General features: G+C 43.0%; 1 protein-coding gene across 2 annotated transcripts in view; it reads right to left on the bottom strand.

Annotated features, from left to right (window-relative positions):
* The window catches only part of LOC140210409 (Y+L amino acid transporter 2-like), a 73883-nt gene extending 54608 nt beyond the window's left edge, over positions 1–19275 (bottom strand). For both annotated transcript variants that reach the window (XM_072279346.1, XM_072279345.1), the window contains exons 1-3: positions 19236–19275; positions 14496–14607; positions 10864–11433 (exon numbers count right to left, since the gene is read on the bottom strand). In XM_072279346.1, the coding sequence (XP_072135447.1) occupies positions 10864–11398 (535 nt within the window). In that variant the 5' untranslated portion in view covers positions 11399–11433; positions 14496–14607; positions 19236–19275. The remainder of the gene's footprint in view (positions 1–10863; positions 11434–14495; positions 14608–19235) is intronic.
* Between the last annotated feature and the right edge of the window lie 1883 nt (positions 19276–21158).

The raw sequence follows: 21158 nt of genomic DNA on the forward strand, positions 1-21158 counted from the left end.
ATGTAAATATCTGGATATTTAGCATGGATTTCTTGTTAAAACACAGTGACGCTGCTTCTGTTTACAAATTTGAATGATCCCATCTGAAAACCTGCGCGTGCACAGAGAGTATCTAATACATATTAATAAGGTAGTCTCCTTCCCGTCATTCATATATACCAGTATTTGGTTTGAAACAAAACGGAACCTGGGGCCAGTGTAACAAGACGCCATGCATGTCCATCAGTGTGGTTGCGTGAAACACTCAGAATAAGGAAAATCGCTCGTGGGCTGGATAAGCATAGTATCTCAATATTTGCTCGCGGGCCAATCAAAATACCCTCACAGGCCAGATCTGGCCCGTGGGCCAGGTAGGTTGCCCAACCCTGATATACACTTTTATCTCCTTACTTGAATTGCATTCTGGCTCAATAGTTATTACATTAAGCATTGACTACACAGTCATGGTATAATAATTCAATGAACCATTCATTGGGTTAGTCTAAAACATAGCATGCTATAAAATAAGTGGTACCATTTCTTGTGCTAGCTCTTTGAACAAACTATCCAGTTTAAATGGATACACTTCATCTTTGATTTTGTTAAATCTTTTGAATTTGTGCTCTCTGGTTGCCAAACTTACTAATAATGGAAGCAGCTTATTATTTTTCAAACCCTATTAAAATCTCCACAGTTTTGAACATTTCTGCCGAAACTGCCTTAAATTTTCTCTGCATTAAGGAGCAGAATCCCAGTTTCTGCTCAGTCTTTTTCCATAACTAAAATCTTACATCTCTGATACCATTCCAGTAAATTTACTCTAAGCCACAAGCTTTGACTTGCTTTGTGAAATGTAGTATCCAGAACTCCAATATTAAAAACAAATTATCTACCTGGGGTCAAAGCTGGTTTACAAAGAACTAACATAATATATTTGATGTCTACTTAGAAACATAGAAGACCTGCAGCACAATACAGGATCTTCGGCCCACAAAGTTGTGCTGAACATGTCCCTACCTTAGAAATTACTAGACCTCATATGACTTCCCCATAGCCCTCCATTTTTCTACGCTCCAAATACTTATCCAAAAGTGTCTTAAAAGACACTATCGTATCCGCCTCCACCACCATTACCGGCAGCCCATTCCACGCACTCACCACTCTCTGCTTAAAAAACTCACCCGACATCACCTCTGTACCTGCTCCCCAGCATCTTAAACCTGTGTCCTCTTGTGGCAACTATTTCAGCCGTGGGAAAAAGCCTCTGACTATCCACACAATCAATGCCTCTCATCATCTTATACACCTCTATCAGGTCACCTCTCATCCTCTGTCGCTCCAAGGAGAAAAAGGCCGAGTTCACTCAACCTGTTTTCATAAGGCATGCTCCCCAATCCAGGCAACATCATTGTAAATCTCCTCTGCACCCTTTCTATAGCTTCTACATCCTTCCTGTGGTGAGGCGACCAAAACTAAGCACAGTACTCCAAGTGGGGTCTGACCAGGGTCCTATATAGCTGCAACATTACCTCTCGGCTCCTAAATTCAATTCCACGATTAATGAAGGCCAATACACCGTATGCCTTCTTTACCACAGCGTCAACCTGCGCAGCTGCTTTGAGCGTCCTATGGACTCGGACCCCAAGATCCTTCTGATCCTCCACACTGCCAAGAGTCTTACCATTAATACCATATTCTGCCATCATATTTGACTTACCAAAATGAACCACTTCACACTTATCTGGGTTGAACTCCATCTGCCACTTCTCAGCCCAGTTTTGCATCCTATCAATGTCCTGCTGTAACCTCTAAGAGCCCTCCACACTATCCACAACACCTCCAACCTTTGTATCATCAGCAAACTTACTAACCCATCCCTCCACGTCCTCATCCAAGTCATTTATAAAAATCATGAAGAGTAAGGGTCCCAAAACAAATCCCTGAGGCACACCACTGGTCACCAACCTCCATGCAGAATATGACCCATCTACAACCACTTCTGTGGGCAAGCCAGTTTTGGATCCACAAAGCAATGTCCCCTTGGATCCCATGCCTCCTTCTTTTCTCAATAAGCCTTGCATGGGGTTCCTTATCAAATGCCTTGCTGAAATCCATATACACTACATCTACTGTTCTTCCTTCATCAATGTCTTTAGTCACATCCTAAAAAAATTCAATTAGGCTCATAAGGCACGACCTGCCCTTGACAAAGCCATGCTGACTATTCCTAATCATATTTTACCTCTCCAAATGTTCGTAAGTCCTGCCTCTCAGGATCTTCTCCATCAGCTTACCAACCACTGAAGTATGACTCACTGGTCTATAATTTCCTAGGCGATCTCTACTCCCTTTCTTGAATAAAGGAACAACATCCGCAACCCTCCAATCCTCCGGAACCTCTCCTGTCCCCATTGATTATTCAAAGATCATCGCCAGAGGTTCAGCAATCTCCTCTCTCACCTCCCACAGTAGCCTGGGGTACATCTCATCTGGTCCCGGCGACTTATCCAACTTGATGCTTTCCAAAAGCTCCAGCACATTCTCTTTCTTAATATCTACATGCTCAAACTTTTCAGTCTGCTGCAAGTCTGCACTACAATTACCAAGATCCTTTTCCATAGTGAATACTGAAGTAAAGTATTCGTTAAATACCCCTGCTATTTCCTCCGGTTCCATACACACTTTCCCACTGTCACACTTGATAGGTCCTATTCTTTCACGTCTTATCCTCTTGCTCTTCACATACTTGTAGAATGCCTTGGGGGTTTCCTTCTCATGGTCCCTTCTGGCTCTCCTAATTTCCTTTTTAATCTCCTTCCTGTTAGCCTTATAACATTCTAGATCCCTAATATTACCTAACTCTCTGAACCTTTTGTAAGCTTTTCTTTTCTTCTTGACTAGATTTATTACAGCCTTTGTACACTACGGTTCCTGTACCCTACCATAACTTTCCTGTCTCATTGGAACATACCTATGTAGAACTCCACACAAATATCCCCTGAACGTTTATCACATTTCTTCTGTACTTTTCCCTGAGAACATCCGTTCCCAACTTAAAAGCATCCAACTTCCTGCCTGATAGCCTCATAATTCCCCTTACTCCAATCTAATTTATCTAACTTGTCTGTTCCTATCTCTCTCCAATGCTATTGAAAAGGAGATAGAATTATGATCACGATCTCCAAAATGCTCTCCCACTGTCAGATCTGACACCTGACCAGGTTAATTTCCCAATACCAAATCAAGTACAGTCTCTCCTCTTGTAGGCTTATCTACATATTGTGTCAAGAAACCTTCCTGAACACACCTAACAAACTCCACCTCATCTAAACCAGGGAGATGCCAATCGATATTTTGGAAATTAAATCTCCCATCATGACAACTCTGTTATTATTACACCTTTCCAGGATGTTTCCCTATCTGCTCCTCAATATCCCTAAACACGAGGAATTCTGCAGATGCTGGAAATTCAAGCAACACACATCAAAGTTGCTGGTGAACGCAGCAGGCCAGGCAGCGTCTCTAGGAAGAGGTACAGTCGACGTTTCGGGCCGAGACCCTTCGTCAGGACTAACTGAAGGAAGAGCTAGTAAGAAATTTGAAAGTGGGAGGGGGAGGGGGAGATCCGAAATGATAGGAGAAGACGGGAGTGGGAGGGATGGAGCCAAGAGCTGGACAGGTGATTGGCAAAGGGATACGAGAGGATCATGGGACAGGAGGCCCAGGGAGAAGGAAAAGGGGGAGGGGGGGGAAAACCCAGAGGATGGGCAAGGGGTCTCCCTCTGTCCCTCTCACTATACCCCTTGCCCATCCTCTGGGTTTCCTCCCCCCCCCTTTTCCTTCTCCCTGGGCCTCCTGTCCCATGATCCTCTCGTATCCCTTTGCCAATCACCTGTCCAGCTCTTGGCTCCATCCCTCCCCCTCCCGTCTTCTCCTATCATTTTGGATCTCCCCCTCCCCCTTTCAAGTCTCTTACTAGCACTTCCTTCAGTTAGTCCTGACGAAGGGTCTCGGCCCGAAACGTCGACTGTACCTCTTCCTAGAGACGCTGCCTGGCCTGCTGCGTTCACCAGTAACTTTGATGTGTGTTCCTCGATATCCCTGTTACTATTGGGCGGCCTATAAAAAACACCCAGAAGAGTTATTGACCCCTTCCTGTTCCTAACCTCCACCCATAGTGACTCCGCAGACAATCCCTCTATGGCGTCCACCTTTTCTGCAGCCGTGACACTATCCCTGATCAACAGTGCCACGCCCCCACCTCTTTTGCCTCCCTCCCTGTCTTTTCTGAAACATCTAAAACCCGGCACATGAAGTAACCATTCCTGTCCCTGAGCCATGCAAGTCTCTGTAATGGCCACCACATCATAGCTCCAAGTACTGATCCACACTCTAAGCTCATCCACTTTGTTTACAATACTCCTTGCGTTAAAATAAACACATCTCAAACCGTCAGTCTGAGCGTGTCCCTTCTCTATCACCTGCCTATCCTCCCTCACACACTATCTCCAAGCTTTCTCTATTTGTGAGAATACAAATCTACAAGGATACCAAAGGATTATATCTTATCTTCAAAAATTTATGTATGCACGTTCACAAGTCAATGTTCCTGAACTCCTTTAAATTTGTACAGTATTCCTCCTACCAACATTTTACACAGGTGCCAGGGTCCGGGATGTCTCTGACTGGGTGCAGAACATCCTGGTACGAGAGGGAAAGCAACCAGAAGTCGTGATCCATGTTGGTACCAACGACATAGGCAGGAAGAGGGATGAGGTCCTGAAGTGTGAGTTTCTGGAACCAGGCAGAAGGCTGAAGAACAGGATCTCAAGGGTGGCGTTCTCAGGATTGCTGCCAGTGCTACGTGATAGTGATGGTAAGAATTGGAGGAGATGGCAGTTGAATGTGTGGCTGAGGAGTTGGTGCAAGGGGCAGGGTTTTAGATTTTTGGATCATTGGGATCTCTTCTGGAGAAGGCGGGACCTGTACAGATTGGATGGGTTGCACCTGAACTCGAGGGGGAGCAATATATCCTTGCAGGTAGGTTTGCTAGCATGGTTTGGGAGGGTTTAAACTAATTTGCAAGGGGGATAGGACCCAGAGCGATAGAGCAGTGAAAGAAGTGCATGGAGTAAAGCCAGATCTAACATATAGAGAGGGTTTGAGGAAAGAGAAGCAGAATAAAGGGTGTAAAGGTAGTAAGGTAGAAGGGCTAAAGTGCGTGTACTTCCATGCAAGAAGCATCAGGAACAAAGCTGATGAACTGAGAGCTTGGTTACATACATGAATTATGATGTAGTGGCCATTACAGAGACTTGGCTGGCACCAGGGCAGGAATGGATTCTCGATATTCCTGGATTTCAGTGCTTTAAAAGGGATAGAGTTGGGGGGGGGGGCGGGAAGGGGAGGAGGGGTGGCATTACTGGTCAGGGATACTATTACAGCTACAGGAAGGGTGGGTAATGTAGTAGGATCCGCCTTTGAGTCAGTATGGATAGAAGTCAGGAACAGGAAGGGAGTAGTTACTCTATTGGGAGTATTCTATCGGCCCCTTGGTAGCAGCAGAGATACCGAGGAGCAGATTGGGAGGCTGATTTTGGAAAGGTGCAAAAGTAACAGGGTTGTTATCATGGGTGACTTTAACTTCCCTAATATTGATTGGCACCTGATTAGTTCCAAGGGTTTAGACGGGGCAGAGTTTGTTAAGTGTGTCCAGGACGGATTTCTGTCACAGTATGTTGACAGGCTGACGAGGGGGAATGCCATATTAGATCTAGTATTAGGTAACGAACCGGGGCAGGTCACAGATCTCTGTGGGTGAGCATCCGGGGGACAGTGACCACCATTCCCTGGCCTTTAGCATTACCATGGAAAAGGACAGAATCAGAGAGGACAGGAACATTTTTAATTAGGGAAGGGCAAATTATGAGGCTATAAGGCGAGAACTTGCGGGTGTGAATTGGGATGATGTTTTTGCAGGGGAATGTACAATGGCCATGTGGTCGATATTTAGGGATCTCTTGCAGGATGTTAGGGATAAATTAGTCCCGGTGAGAAAGATAAAGAATGGTAGGGTGAAAAAACCATGGGTGACAAGTGAGATGGAAAATCTAGCCAGGTGGAAGAAGGCAACATACATAAGGATTCCGAAGCAAGGATCAGATGGGTCTATTGAGGAATATAGGGTAGCAAGAAAGGAGTTTAACAAGGGGCTGAGAAAACCCCAAGGCATTCTTCAATTATGTGAAGAATAAAAGGACGACAGGAGTGAAGGTAGGACCGATTAGAGATAAAGGTGAGAAAATCTGCCTGGAGGCCTTGGAAGTGAGTGAGGTCCTCAATGAATACTTCTCTTCGGTATTCACCAATGAGAGGGAACTTGAAGATGGTGAGGACAATATGAGTGAGGTTGATGTTCTGGAGCATGTTGATATTAAGGGAGAGAAGGTGTTGGAGTTCTTAAAATACATTAGGACGGATAAGTCCCTGGGGCCTGACAAAATATTCCCCAGGCTACTCCACGAGGCGAGGGAAGAAATTGCTGAGCCTCTGGCTAGGATCTTTATGTCCTCGTTGTCCACGGGAATAGTACCGGAGGATTGGAGGGAGGTGAATGTTGTCTCCTCATTCAAAAAAAGTAGTAGGGATAGTCCAGGTAATTATAGACCAGTGAGCCTTATGTCTGTGGTGGGAAAGCTGTTGGAAAAGATTCTTAGAGATAGGATCTATGGGCATTTAGAGAATCATGGTCTGATCAGGGACAGTCAGCATGGCTTTGTGAAGGGCAGATCGTGTCTAACAAACCTGATAGAGTTCTTTGAGGAGGTGACCAGGCATATAGATGAGGGTAGTGTAGTGGATGTGATCTACATGGATTTTAGTAAGGCATTTGACAAGGTTCCACATGGTGGGCTTATTCAGAAAGTCAGAAGGCACGAGATTCAGGGAACTTTGGCCAGGTGGATTCAGAATTGGCTTGCCTGAAGAAAGCAGGGGGTCGTGGTGGAGGGAGTACATTCGGATTGGAGGGTTGTGACTAGTGGTGTCCCACAAGGATCTGCTCTGGGACCTCTACTTTTTGTGATTTTTATTAATGACCTGGATGTGGTGGTAGAAGGGTGGGTTGGAAAGTTTGCAGGCGACACAAAGGTTGGTGGTGTTGTAGATAGTGTAGAGGACTGTAGAAGATTGCAGAGACATTGATAGGATGCAGAAGTGGGTTGAGAAGTGGCAGATGGAGTTCAACCTGGAGAAGTGTGAGGTGGTACACTTTGGAAGGACAAACTCCAAGGCAGAGTACGAAGTAAATGGCAGGATATTTGGTAGTGCAGAGAAGCAGAGGGATCTGGGGGTACATGTCCACAGATCCCTGAAAGTTACCTCACAGGTAGATAGGGTAGTTAAGAAAGCTTATGGGGTGTTAGCTTTCATAAGTCGAGGGATAGAGTTTAAGAGTCGCGATACAATGATGCAGCTCTATAAAACTCTGGTTAGGCCACACTTGGAGTACTGTGCCCAGTTCTGGTCGCCTCACTATAGGAAGGATGCGGAAGCATTGGAAAGGGTACAGAGGAGATTTACCAGGATGCTGCCTGGTTTAGAGAGTATGGATTATGATCAGAGATTCAGGGAGCTAGGGCTTTACTCTTTGGAGAGGAGGATGATGAGAGGAGACATGATAGAGGTGTACAAGATATTAAGAGGAATAGATAGAGTGGATAGCTAGTGCCTCTTCCCCAGGGCACCACTGCTCAATAAAAGAGGACATGGCTTTAAGGTAAGGGGTGGGAAGTTCAAGGGGGATATTAGAGGAAGGTTTTTCACTCAGAGAGTGGTTGGTGCGTGGAATGTACTGCCTGAGTCAGTGGTGGAGGCAGATACACTGGTGAAGTTTAAGAGACTACTAGGCAGGTATATGGAGGAATTTAAGGTGGCGGTTACATGGGAGGAAGGGTTTGAAGGTTGGCACAACATTGTGGGCCGAAGGGCCTGTGCTGTGCTGTACTATTCTATGTTCTATGAATGTTAATCTAATCTACCCTTTATTCATTCATATTATCCTGAAAAACATACACAAAATACGGGAGGAATTCAGCAGGTTAGGAGGCATCTCTAGAAATGAATTATCAGTTGATGTTTTGGGCCGAGATCCTTCTTCAAGATTGGAAAGGAAGGGGGAAGATGCCAGAATAAAAAAGTGGAGGGAAGATTAACTAGAAGGTGATAGGTGAAGCCAAGTGTGTAGGAAAGGTAAAGGGCTGGACGAGGAGTCTGATAGGAGAGGAGTGTGCAGAATGGGAGAAAGGAAAGGAGGAGGAGAACCAGGGACATGTGAGGAGAAGAGGTAAGAGGCCAGAGAGAGGAATAGAAAAAGAGGGAAGGAGAAGTAAAATTACTTGAAGGAAAAATCAATGTTCATGCCTTCAGGTTGAAGTTTACCTAGGTGGAATATGAGGTGTTGCTCCTCCACCCGGAGAGTGGCCTCATCAAAAGAGGAGGCCATGGACCAATATGTCAAAACAGGAATGGGAAAATGTATTAAAATGGTTGGACATTGGGAAATTCCACTTTTGGTGGCATTTAGAGCAAAAGTGTTCGACAAACCAGTCTCCCTATATATAAGGTCTCACCAATGTACAGGAGGCCACGTTGGGAACACCGGATACAAAAGATGGCCTCAGCAGATTCACAGTTTTAGTGCTGCCTCACCTGCAAGGACAGTTTGGGACCCTGAATGGAGGAGGTGAATAGGCAGTTGTAGCATTTCTGTTGCTTGCAGGGATATTTGCCAGGAGGGAGATTAGTGAGGAGGGATGAATAGACAAGGGAATCAGAGGGAGTGGCCGCTGTGGAAAGCGGAGTGAAAGATGTGTTTGGTGACAGGATCCTATTGAAGCTGGCAGAAGTTGCAGAGAATGATGATGTCTTGGATGCAGAGGCTCATGGGATGGTAAGTGAGGACAAGAGGAACTCTACCCCTGTTAAGGCAGTGGGAAGATGTTGTGAGCATGGATATCAGGGAAATGGTGGTGGAGGAAGAGAAACCCTATTCTTTGAAGAAAGAGGTATCTCTGATGTCCTGGAAAGGAAAGCCTCTTCCTCAGAACAGATATTGTGGAGATGAAAGAAATGAGAAAAAGTAATAGTAAGGAGACATGGCATGGTGGGAAGAAGTATCGTGAAGATAGCTGAGGGAATTGGTAGGCTTATAAAAGACATCGGTAGACAGTTTGTCTCCAGAAATGGAGACAGATATTGAGAAAGAAGAGAGAGATGTTATAAATAGACATAATGAATTTAAAAGCAGGGTAGAAGTTGGAGGCAAAGTTGATAAATTTGCTGAACTGTAGTCGTCAATGTAGCATAGGAAGAGTTGAGGATCATTACCAGGGATGGCTCGGAACATGAACTATTGTATGCAGCCAACAAAAAGGCAGGCATAGCTGGGGCTCTTGGCTGCCCCTTGAGTTTGGAGAAAATGGGAGGAGCCGAGAAGAAATTGTTGATGGCAAGGACAGGTTCTGCCAGGTGGAGGAAGGTGGTAGTGAAGGGGAACTGTTTGGGTCTTTTGTTGTGAAAGAAGCGGAGAGCTTAACGCCTTCTTGATGGGGGACACAAGTGTATAGGGACTGGAAAATGGGGCAGTCAGGGCCAGGGAATTGAAAGTTGTTGAAGAGATCTAGAGCGTGTGAAGTGTTCCAGATGTAGATGGGACGGTACTGAACCAAGGGGGGGTGGGGGCGGGTAAGACAAGGTATGTGGACATGAGTTCAGAGGGCAAGGAACAGGCAGTGACAGTGGGCCTACTTAGACAGTCAGGTTTGTGGATCTTGGATAAAGGGTAAAAATGAGTAGTGTGGGACAAGGCAACTATGAGTTTGTGGCAATGGATGGGAGTTCTCCAGAGTTAATGAAATTAGTGATGGTGTTGGAAACAATTTTCTGATGGTCAGGGGTGGGGTCCTTTGTAAGTGGAGGTGTCTGAGAATGGCTGCCTGGCTTCAGCCAGGTAAAGGTCAGTTCACCACACCACAACAGCAGCAATTCTCCTGAAATCCATTATCGTCTTTGTAAAGTTTATTTAAAGGTTGGTAAAGGGTCTGGATACCCAAGCTCAGATCATACCAATAAATTAGCACCACTGTTCAATGTTCATGCCTTCATCACTGTATTGATCTCAGGCAAACATTTTTTCCCTCTCATCAGGAAAACAATTACTCACTACTAATTTACTATATTCATATTACCATGTCTATAATGCAATATATTGCAAGCACCTTTTAAAAGTCCAAAAAATGCATCCCTGCTTTCATCAATCCTATTCATTCTAGCAAATAACATACACCAGATTATCTTTTTTAAAAATCTGTGCTAGTTCTATTTAAACTACCGGCTTTTCAAGTGAAAATTATTTTTTTTTTCGATTATTGTCCTTAAATGTTTTCCATGATTCACAGTCCTTTGGCAGAACCACAATCAAAATTTACCTCTATTTATTTTTATGACCAGAGATTTAAAAATATGCTGTCTTCCAATCTTTTGGCATTATTGTCAAACCCAAAGAAGTTTGCAAGATTGTGACTGAAACATTTTTACCTGCATACAGTATTTACTTTCTTCAATAATCTATGATGCATCATATCTGAACTGGTGACATTTCTGCTGAATATAACCCATATTTTAAACATATTACTGTAAGTACATTTTTTAATCCAATTTCCAATTATCCTACCAATTTTTCTTGCTCAATGTAATTACTCAAAATAAATTAATTTAATTTTAATTAAAGTGAATAACAAGAAACATTCTTGGTGCTTATTACTATTTAAATTGTTATTTATCTAAATACAAAACAGTTAATGTATAGTATATTGTGACACTTACTGATGCAAGCAGCTCCAATTAGTTGTTGTGCTAAATATGGTGTAGGACAGTTTCCAAAGATAGGCTGCACCAGGTAGTTGCCAAATGTTATGGCAACAACAGCTTGTGCAGAAGGCCTAATGATAAGTATTGACATCCAGAGATCAAGAAAAGCAACAAATCCTCCATATACTTCCAAAATATAGGCATAATTTGCACCAGATTTTCTAATGGTTGTACCTAATTCAGCATAGCAGAGGCCTCCAATAATTGAAAAAATACCCCCTAAAGCCCAAATAATCAGGGATAGACCATAGGAGCCATTTTGCTCTAAGGCTCCGCCTGGAGAAACAAAAATCCCCGATCCAATCATGCTTCCAACTATAAGAGAGACACTATTCCTTAAGGAAATCTCTGCTTTTAGTTTTACTAACACATTTTTGAGAACGTGGCCAGTTTGTACTCTAAGCTTGCGATTGGGAGTGTGAGGTGAATCAGAGCCTGGGATAAAACTGTTGTCTGTAACTGGCTGAAAACCAACATGTTGCTTGTCCATATTGAAGTATGAATTGTTACTTGGGAAGCAGCTACCTAAAAAGACAGAAAAAAAACAACTGGAGTATCTTTGATTATTATATATTGTTTTGTGCATGCTTTTGCACCATTCTTTAATAGCTTAGATTTTTAAGGTTGAAAAATAATCTTAAGACTTTGTTCTTAATCACATTTGGATTTATTTAGAAACAAAATGGATTTTCAACTATGAAGATATACGGATCAAAACAGTCTTGAATTGATGTGTATTGAAATCAGCTATACAGTTAAAATGCTAGGCCATGTGAGATCCCAGATGATAGAATGTTGGATTAGAGTTTTAATGTGGACTTCATTCCCAAAGTGGCCTGAATTTTAGTGTTCATGACTACTTGTCACTTTAAAAACTGGTTGATTGTTACTCATAAGTACAGCAACGAGTAATTTTCCTATCAAGAATTAATGATTGTATCTTCTACCCTGACACACAATCTTTGATATATATCTTTGTTATATGGGTAAAATTCAGACCATTTGAGCATCATAGAGAGATACAGTACAGAAACAGGCCATTCAACCCCAGAGTCTTGCTGACCCATTTAAACTAATCCCACTATAACCCATTTATTTCTCATTGCATGTAACTGTATGTTCTTAACATGATCCTCCAAGATAACTACTCACACATCCAATAATGAATTCATGACAATAATGGGAATGTGATAAATATGACACAGTGAATGGATATAATGAACTGAGTCATGAAAGGCACCAAATAAGTCATAGACTCATTGATAGATACAGAGCAGAAATTGGCCCTTTGGCCAGCTATGTCCAAACTGGACATCAACCATTTCCACTAATCCCACACCTATTCTACTTTATTCCCCCAATATTCCCATCAACTCTCCTATAGATTCCACATTCACCTATCTACAAGAAGCAATTCACAGCTGTCTTGTGGCAGCGCTCCTTTTAGATGTGTTCAGTGGTGGAGAGGGCTTTTCCCATGTTGGACGGGGCAGTATCCTCTACATTTAAGCTACAGATCTTTGGACTGTGTGAGGAAACTTGAGTACCCAGGAAAACGGGAGAGATAGTAGATTGATAAAAGAGTGGTATATCCCTGACTTCATTATGTTTTAGCTGAAGACTGGCTAGTTTCATGTTCTTTCATATCTGTAATCCTTTTTAAATTTAAAGTAAATCTGAATTGTGTAAAAACAAAGTTCTTTCTGATTATTTTCCAATCATACAAAGGTAAATACAATTTCAAATGAAGGGACAGTGAAACCTAGAGAAAGAAACATCAAAAACACTCCTATAAATATTTTCCTAAACTTTACACTATCCCAACTGTTTGGAATACAGAAGAATTCTTTGTCCCACCATAATAGTGTGTCATACCTGAGCACTGGTCAAGCACAGACCAGAAAATATCCTTGGTCATTACGTGTTGTATTAGCTGAATCTCACTTGATTAAGATGGTTCAATTGGTCAACATCTTAAGGCTAAGGAGATAACTGGGGATTGCTCTCCAAAATGTCAATGCTCAATACATATGATACATTATGTTAGAGCTTTTTTTTTGGGGGGGGGGTTAGCACACATAGCAAATAACTTCAGCAACTGACTTCAGCCACCAGTCTTCAGGCTTGAATATGAACTGTAGATTAAATGCAGCTCTGAACAATGGATCCCTAGGACCGTGAACTACAGTTAATTGGAAGACTAGACAATGCTGATAAATTCATTATTTGGGTGTCTGTCATGTGGGTGCAACGAGGGAGGTGTGAAGTTCAAAGGAAGCATTGTAAATATGGAATTGTCCTTTGATCTTTAGCCTGAATTGTACTTTAATCATTAGCATATAAAATATTGTGCATTGTTGGGGCAGGCAGGTCTTTTTCCTCTGAAAGGGGTCTCAATATGAAACCTACTCTGTCTCATTTTGTCGAATAAAGAAACTGCTTCATATCTACCAGTACTTCTCTCCAGTAACTTCATTCACGCGACAACATTTGAGGGTTCGTCTGGGATGCCTTTGTGACCTATTTTGTGGCTGGCGATCTCAGCAGTCTAAATGGGTGCATATTTTCAAAATTAGCACCCACACTTGGATCTGTTTGGGTCAGTGGCCATGGGATCGCTAGGTATCACGAATTTGCGAAGCAACTGAACCAACTGAAGGTTCAAGAAACCAGTGTAAACTCAATCCAGGAACTGTACTTTAGCAAGCACTTAAGTGAGTGTGTGTGCCTTGGTGTAACAGTCATATGCAAAGGAATATGTCAGTCATCATGTGTTTAGACGCACGTAAGTAGCAGATTGCAGAGTACATACTCTGCAGATTTAAGTATGGTACTGTTCAACTGGTCCCTATCATTTATATTTTGCATATGGTGTGGATATTTCAGGGAGAGGCTTTCCCCAGATACATCTGTCAGGATGGCACCTGTTTAATTCAGGCAACGTCAGACTGATAAACCCTGAAGATCCAAGTCAGCCCTTGACCCTGAATGCAACTATTCATAAGTTCTGGGGAAAAACAGAACATTTTGTCAGAATTGCCCTCACTTAAAGTTACATGTGGGAATTCAGAATTGGGTGCAAGCTTGAGGAAATGGTTGAAATTCACCAGATGCACCTTAAAGATATACACATGTTAGAAAAGTGCCCAAGGAACATGTGGGATAGTATGGCCCATGGGGTGCAAGATGGTACATGGGCAAGCAACTACTGGGAACACCGGCAATGAAGAGAGATATCACTTCTTTAAAGGGAAAATGAGGTAGCGACTCGGGGGAGGTGAGAGCAATTGGGGAATGAGAATGTCAGTGATTCAAAGAGCCAGTAAGCCAGCCATGGAATACTCAGAACGTAAATATTGAACATATTATGAGTAATCAGGTTGGATAATCCAGGAAAGGACTTCCTGAAAATGCTGAAGGAAGGCCTGAGCTTAGCCCACTACGAAGTTTTAGATTTGGGAATAGTGGTGGGATTTGACCTACTCTGCAATAGTTTCATGGGCCAGTGAGATAGACAGAGGAAAGGCAAGAGAAGTTGTACAGTGGCTGCAGTGAACGTAGCTACTATGATGTCACAGAGGACTTACTTTGTGTGCTGGCAGCTGGGGCACAAAGCAAGGACCTGCTGGAATAGACATGGGAGTGTAAAGATGATTTGTTACAGCTGTGGTTTCTCAGGCGATGTTTGGAGGCAGTGCTCTGAAAAACAAGCAAAATGTAAATATCACCTACCAAAGCAAGCAGAATCCACAGGAGCACCTTCTTTTTCCAATTTGGCTACTGACCAAATTATAGAGCTGGAGAGGTTGGACAAACGACAAATGGCAGCCTCTGTTGTCAGTGGTGGTCAGCCACAGATGTACACAAGAAGTTTATTAGGGGTCTAGCAATGCAAAACATTCATGGACACATGATCATCAGTATCGCTAACTGATCCACCCTTGCCCATGACCAGAGAGGTGATTTACATTACCAGAGCAGGAGGTGAAACAATGAGGGCATAGAGAAGTCAACCCCAGATACTTCAGACTGAGGGAGTGCAGCTTCCTGTTGATTTCTGGGTGTACCCAAACAATGAAGGTACTATCCTGGAAATACACAAACTGAGTAAATAAGACAAGACTGAGACTCAGGAAAAGGAGAAATAACAAGGACTGGACATGGACAGTGGTCATATGTGAGTCACAAAGCAGCTAACATGGCCCACAGAGAGACTGCAGCCCCAAGCAGTGAGGAGAGACAGGGTGATGTGCAGGAGTCATGTCAGGTGGTCCCAAAGGGAGGGGCCAAGCACAGTCAGGAGCTGCTCAAAGTAGTGCAGCAGCCTGAGGTGATTACAGTAAAGGCTCACCAGAAGGGGGCAGAAAGGGAATCAGTGTGAGGAGGGCAGTGGAAGAACAAGCAGCAACAGAAATTATAAGTGTACAGAAAGAAACTACAATTGCCAATTTAACAAGATTACATGGAGATGTGAGAGACGACTGTAACCAAAGCACTGAGCAAAACATCAACAGCATATTGCTAATCAGAGAGAGCCGGAGGGAAAGGAGATGGTTGTCCCATAGGCGGATGACCAAGTCATGGTGAGGGTGCTTCCTGAAAGGGCAGGGTTTGCTCTCAGATGGATAGGATCACAGATGGTATTTTTAACATATGACACTCATATCTGTGTGCAGACTCGGCGAGGCAGCCAGTGGAAACACTGGACTCAGGTTAAACTGTACGACTCACCTTCTTGTTGCCCCCACAGACAGAGCAGGAGATCAAGCGTACCCAGTAACTGTGTAATTACAGAAAACCTAAGAGGTGAACACCAGCCAGCCACACTAGACCTGACCATAGGTGATGGAAGCAGACCCACAGCTAATGCGAAGGCAGAGGATATCCAGAGTGTGCAACAGAAAGCTGAGAATAGAATGTTAAAGTGCAATGGTAATGGTACTCTGTAATGAAGGCTGATTGCTGATTAGTTGTATAGCATAGAATAGAAAAGATACTGGGGAAATAGATAGGAAGGGATTTAAGTTATAGCAGAGACATCAGGTTCCATAACTTCAATGGCACGGCAGACTGAGAAAAAGAAGAAATTGCACACGGCATCTGAAGTCAGTCACCACAGCCTGAATGCAGAGCGAATACAAATGAGCTAGGCCTCTTCAGCAGCTCGGCCAGTGATTGACTGGAGGGTTCAGAAAGGGGTGCCTCTGGGGAGAGATCCTTGCAGTCACTCAAATAGAGACTACCTCAATCCCTTTCTGTATATCAATGAGAGGGCTTCTGAGCCTAATACTTTTACCTTGCTGATACCCCTGGAAAGCAGAAGTTTCAGCTATCAGAGAATGAAGGGGTGAAGACAAGGAATGCGATTAAACTGCCACTGGCCTTGCGGGAAGGCATATGAATGAAGCTGCATTCTTTAAAGACTGTTGTTCAAATCTCTAGAACAATCTCTCTGCTTGGTGTTTTGCAGGAAGCCTTTAGGGATGATAGGGTAGCTGTAGGTGCACATAAAGTAATTGGGGGGAACTCTGAGGCAGGGCATTTCTGCTGCCTTATTTGAGTAGATCCTCCTCAAAGTTGGCCTTTCCTGGTACAAATATATTTTTGTCCAGGAGGGCCAAAAGGAGGGACTATTAGAGTGCTTTTGGGGGTTAGCACATATAGCAAATAACTTCAACAACTTCAAATAACTTCAGCCACCAGTCTTCAGATAAAAATATAAACTGTGGATTAAATCTAAAATGCAGCTCTGAACAATGGGCTTCTAAGACTGAACCACAGAATTGGAAGACTAGACAATGCTGATTAAATTTGTTATTTGGGTGTCTGTCGTGTGGGTGCAAAGAAAGAGGTATGAGGGTGGTGTGCAGTCAAAGGAAGCATTGTAAGTATGGAATTGTGCTTTGATCTTTAGTCTGAATTGTCTTTTGGTCTGTAGTATATAAAATGTCGTGTAGCCTTGGGTTAGGCAAGCTACCTTCCTCTGAAAGGGGTCTCAATATGAAGCCTGCTTTGTCTCATTTTGTTGAATAAAGAGAATGTTTCATATCTACCATTATTCTCTCCCGTGACTTCATTCATGCGACAACATATTAATATTATACTGTGATATTTAAAATGGAATAATGCACCAACATTCACAAAATGCTATTTGTGGATACTGAATGCTGCAACAGCTGTGTATTGTATCATAATCAATCCATAACTTAAGGAAAAAAAATTGAGGCTTGATCAGTTGTATGCTATCCACAATTGATTATTCTACAAAACACATAAACGTATAAATTTAGATAGAAATAACCCACTTACTCTTCAAAAATGTTATACCATTTAGAAAAATCACAGCTGATCTGATTGTTATACTAACTCTGTGTCAATGTCAGATAATCTCTCACCCACTTGTCTGTCAGGTACCTATTTATTTCTTCCTTAAAAATAGTCAAAGACTCTGGTTTTATTTTGAGGGAGTTCTGGAAAGTCACACCACTCTAGAGCAAGGTTTCTCAAGCTGGGTCCTTGAACCCCTCAGTTAATGATAGGGGTCCATGGCAATAAAAGGTTAGGAACCCCTGCTCTACAGCAAAGGTATCACCTCATCTTGTGCTTAAATGGGCATACACTTACTTTTAAACAGTAACCCCAAGTTTTATATTCTTCCATAAAAGGAAACATTCTTTCCATCAACCCTGCCAAGGCACCACAGTTATCAGCAAGCCTTTCTTCACAACACTCCATTCTAGGTATTGGTCTAGCCAACCTAACCTGACCACTTCCAAAGCATTTACGTCCTTCCCTGAAGGAGACCAATGTATTCTAGGTGTGGCCTCACAAATCCCACATATAACTGAAGCATAATCTGCCTACTTTTGCATTTAATTCTCCAGCACTAAATTATAACATTCTGTTAGCCTTCTTAATTACCTTCTGTATCTGAATACAAGCCGTTTGCAAACAATGCACTAGGGTCTGCAATCTCTACTATATAGTTAACCTACATTGTTAGAAAGAAATCCTGCCAAAGTGGTAATTTTCACATTTCTCTATGTTTAACTCTATTTCTACATTTTTGCCATATAACATTTGATGTGCCTCTCTATCAAATGCCTTCTGGAAATCTATTTATAGTACATCAGCTGGTCCCCAGTAGATGGCATTTCTCATGCAAATACAATAAACTGGTCAAACAGGTCAGACACGACTTCTCTTTCAGAATGCAATGTTGGCTTTGCATGATTTCATTGAATTCTTAAGCACCCTACTGTAATATTTTAAATAGAATTTCTAATATTTCCAGTAATTTCTTCTGTCTCCCTCCATTTTTGAACAATGAAGTTACCTCTGCTAGTTGGCAATCAAATGGAATCTTCCCCAAATCCAGGCAGTTTTGGAAACCTTAAGCCAATTCACCAACCATCTCACTGGCCACTACCCATGAGACCCTGAAATTATGTCCATTAGGACCTAGTTCCAACAATTGGATCACAAATACTTTTTCTGAAATTCTTTCTTTGAAATCCTGCAGCAAAGTATATTACCAATATCCTCTTTATGCCATTACCAATGCCATTAAGCAAGAAGTCAGTGGACCCCAAGTTGGGAACTCCTGCTCTAAAGTGAAGACTGGATTTCTATGGTCACTCCCCCAGTTTCACATTTTTATAGGACCAACACTCAATTCCTTAAAATAGCAACAGAAATTTTATTCATTTTAAGAAGTTATTGCCAATAATGTAAACAATATAAATTCTAAATGATAATATTTTTTTCAGTCCGAATTGTTCCAAATTAGGTCAAATTGACAACTTGAAATACAATGGTAATAGCCCTGTCATCTAACTGAATCTCTCATCCACTCATTTGAAACAGGACCTTCGGGTGTTAAAGGCCAGTTGGACAATTCCTCCCAGTTGAAGGGTATACTGTACTTTTAACTAAAGTATGTTGGCAATTCACCGCATCTGGTGGCTTGAAACAATCCTAAATCCCCAATCATGAACATAGTCTGTATAGTAAAACTTGCCAGAGATTGAAAGATCGGAACCATCCGCCCTTTCAGCGCTCTGACTGGAGACCTAGGCCTTTTCAAACACTATTCTCTCGTTACAGGGCTTTCAACTACAAATTTAAACTTAACAGCTCGCTAATTTAACGGCGGAGGAGAAAGAAACTCTACTTCTTAAGCCAAAAATTTCAATTAATAACTCATTTCTATCTGCAGATACCTTGCCAGGTAGGCTAGACGCACAGCACCTCAACACCCTGATCTATAAGCTCACTACCGTCCCTGGACAGGTGAACCATAACGGAGACCGAAGCACGTTCCTCACCTGAAAACCCCCTGCAACGTTCGCCGCGCGCCGTCGGCGCTGCGCATGCGCAGTGCCGAACCGCCAGTAGCGGGCGCCGCCACGCCTCGAGCTTGTTATCCCGGAGCGCGCGCGTGCGCGGCGACGCCGGGAGCGGAGAAGGACGAAGTGTGCAGCGAGGCGCGGAGGGAGAAGTGAGGTTGGGGCGCACCAGATCGCAAGAAAGAGGGAGAGAAGCTGGGCGAATTCGGAGAAGAAGGGTCGGAAACACAACGGGGTTAATATTTTAGAATTGGGAAAGAGGAAAAACAGTTTGAAGTTTAAGAGCGGAAGGTCAGGAATGCGTTGGGGACAAATTTAGGCGTCATTAATTAACGGGGACAGTTAGAAAATAGCATCATCCTTAAGCCATTTTTAAAGAGAAGAATGTGCATTCTGTTAATCTTTTCGTGATATATTGTTGAGGCCCTGTATTGGTCAGAGTCAACCATGGATTTTGTATCCCAGCTGTCAATTTGATACACAAGCCAGGGCACTGAACAATATGGAGAGAAAGATGTCACCCATGTAGCAGGCTCCCCCTCTCCACGCAGCTGATGAATCCAATTGAACGGCAGTGACCGAGAGAATGTGACACCAGCAGCATTGCAGGAGTTGCCAGTCAGTGTTAAACTCAACCTCAGGGTTTGCAGCTGCAGGATTTTCCTCAGGGTTTATTCCCAAAGCCTTCCCCAAGAGTGGGTATAGCCACAAGGCAGCAGAGGTTTGAGATCAGAGTTTTCCTTCTGGATCTGCAGCCAACCCCCATCTGCCAGAAGCAACTGATTTTAAGGTGCCAGTGCCCCTTTGCCCCTTCTCCTATCAGTAGAAATGGTTCTGCTGGGCTTAGTAGCTAAACCACACATAAAGGCCAGGAGCTGGACTTGATTGTCAGAGGCTATTTGAGACCCACTGGGAGCATTTAATAGGGAAGCTTATCCCCACTACCACCACCAGCTATAACAACCTTAAGGAATCACATGATATATATGCAAACAACAGGAATTCTGCAGATGCTGGAAATTCATGATATATATCACATGATATATATACCCACTTATTTATGATAGCATCCTTTTAGATATTTAGCATATCATGCTGTGCTTCTCAGTCTTTATAATATGATAACTTGAACTGATCTACAGGCTGTTCCTGGAGACACACGGAGACCAACATCCGGTGCTGCTGGCAGATCATCAACTCGGTGAAAGACGCTCTTTGGTCAGCCTGAAACGTGATGATCTACCAGCACATGGAGATGTCCGTGGGAGAATGCTGCTGACTGGCACATTCTCGGCTGCAGGAGTATGTGCTGAGGGACGCGCTGAAACATGGTGCAGCCACCACAAGGGCCTGGTGGGGAAGGACCCCAGTTTAGGATTCTACTCCTGCGGGAGTGGGAGGGGTCAGGTGGCGGGGAGTATACCCCTCAAAAACAGTGTGGTAAGGTGAACCAACAGAATGCCACGTGGGTGGCCAAAAGTATAGATATGTAGAGACCATAAGGGAAACATATGTAAAGGATTGAGAGTCATTGGATGGTCTATTGTAGATTATTTTTGAATAAAGTATATTTTAAAATAAAAGAAAACTTGAACTGTATACAGTATGAAGGGTTGTTCTGACTGTAGAGAACTTGCAAAAAGGAATGGTATGGCAGAAATTAAGATTTTATCTTGGACCTCTAATGATCAGCTAAACTATAGCTCTTAAACACTTGGTTAAAAGATGCTGGAGAAAGGAGGACAGTTATCACCAGATGGATCAATACAAAGAATTTTCCAGGAATAGTTTTCCTCTGTGCACCCTAAGGAATTATACTTGAGATTTAGAAGACTGCATGGGGGATCTCATTGAAACCTACTGAATGTTGAAAGGACTAGATAAGGTGGATATAGAGAGGAT

The sequence above is a fragment of the Mobula birostris genome, chromosome 15, assembly GCF_030028105.1.
Source record: "Mobula birostris isolate sMobBir1 chromosome 15, sMobBir1.hap1, whole genome shotgun sequence".
NCBI classification, from domain to species: domain Eukaryota; kingdom Metazoa; phylum Chordata; class Chondrichthyes; order Myliobatiformes; family Myliobatidae; genus Mobula; species Mobula birostris.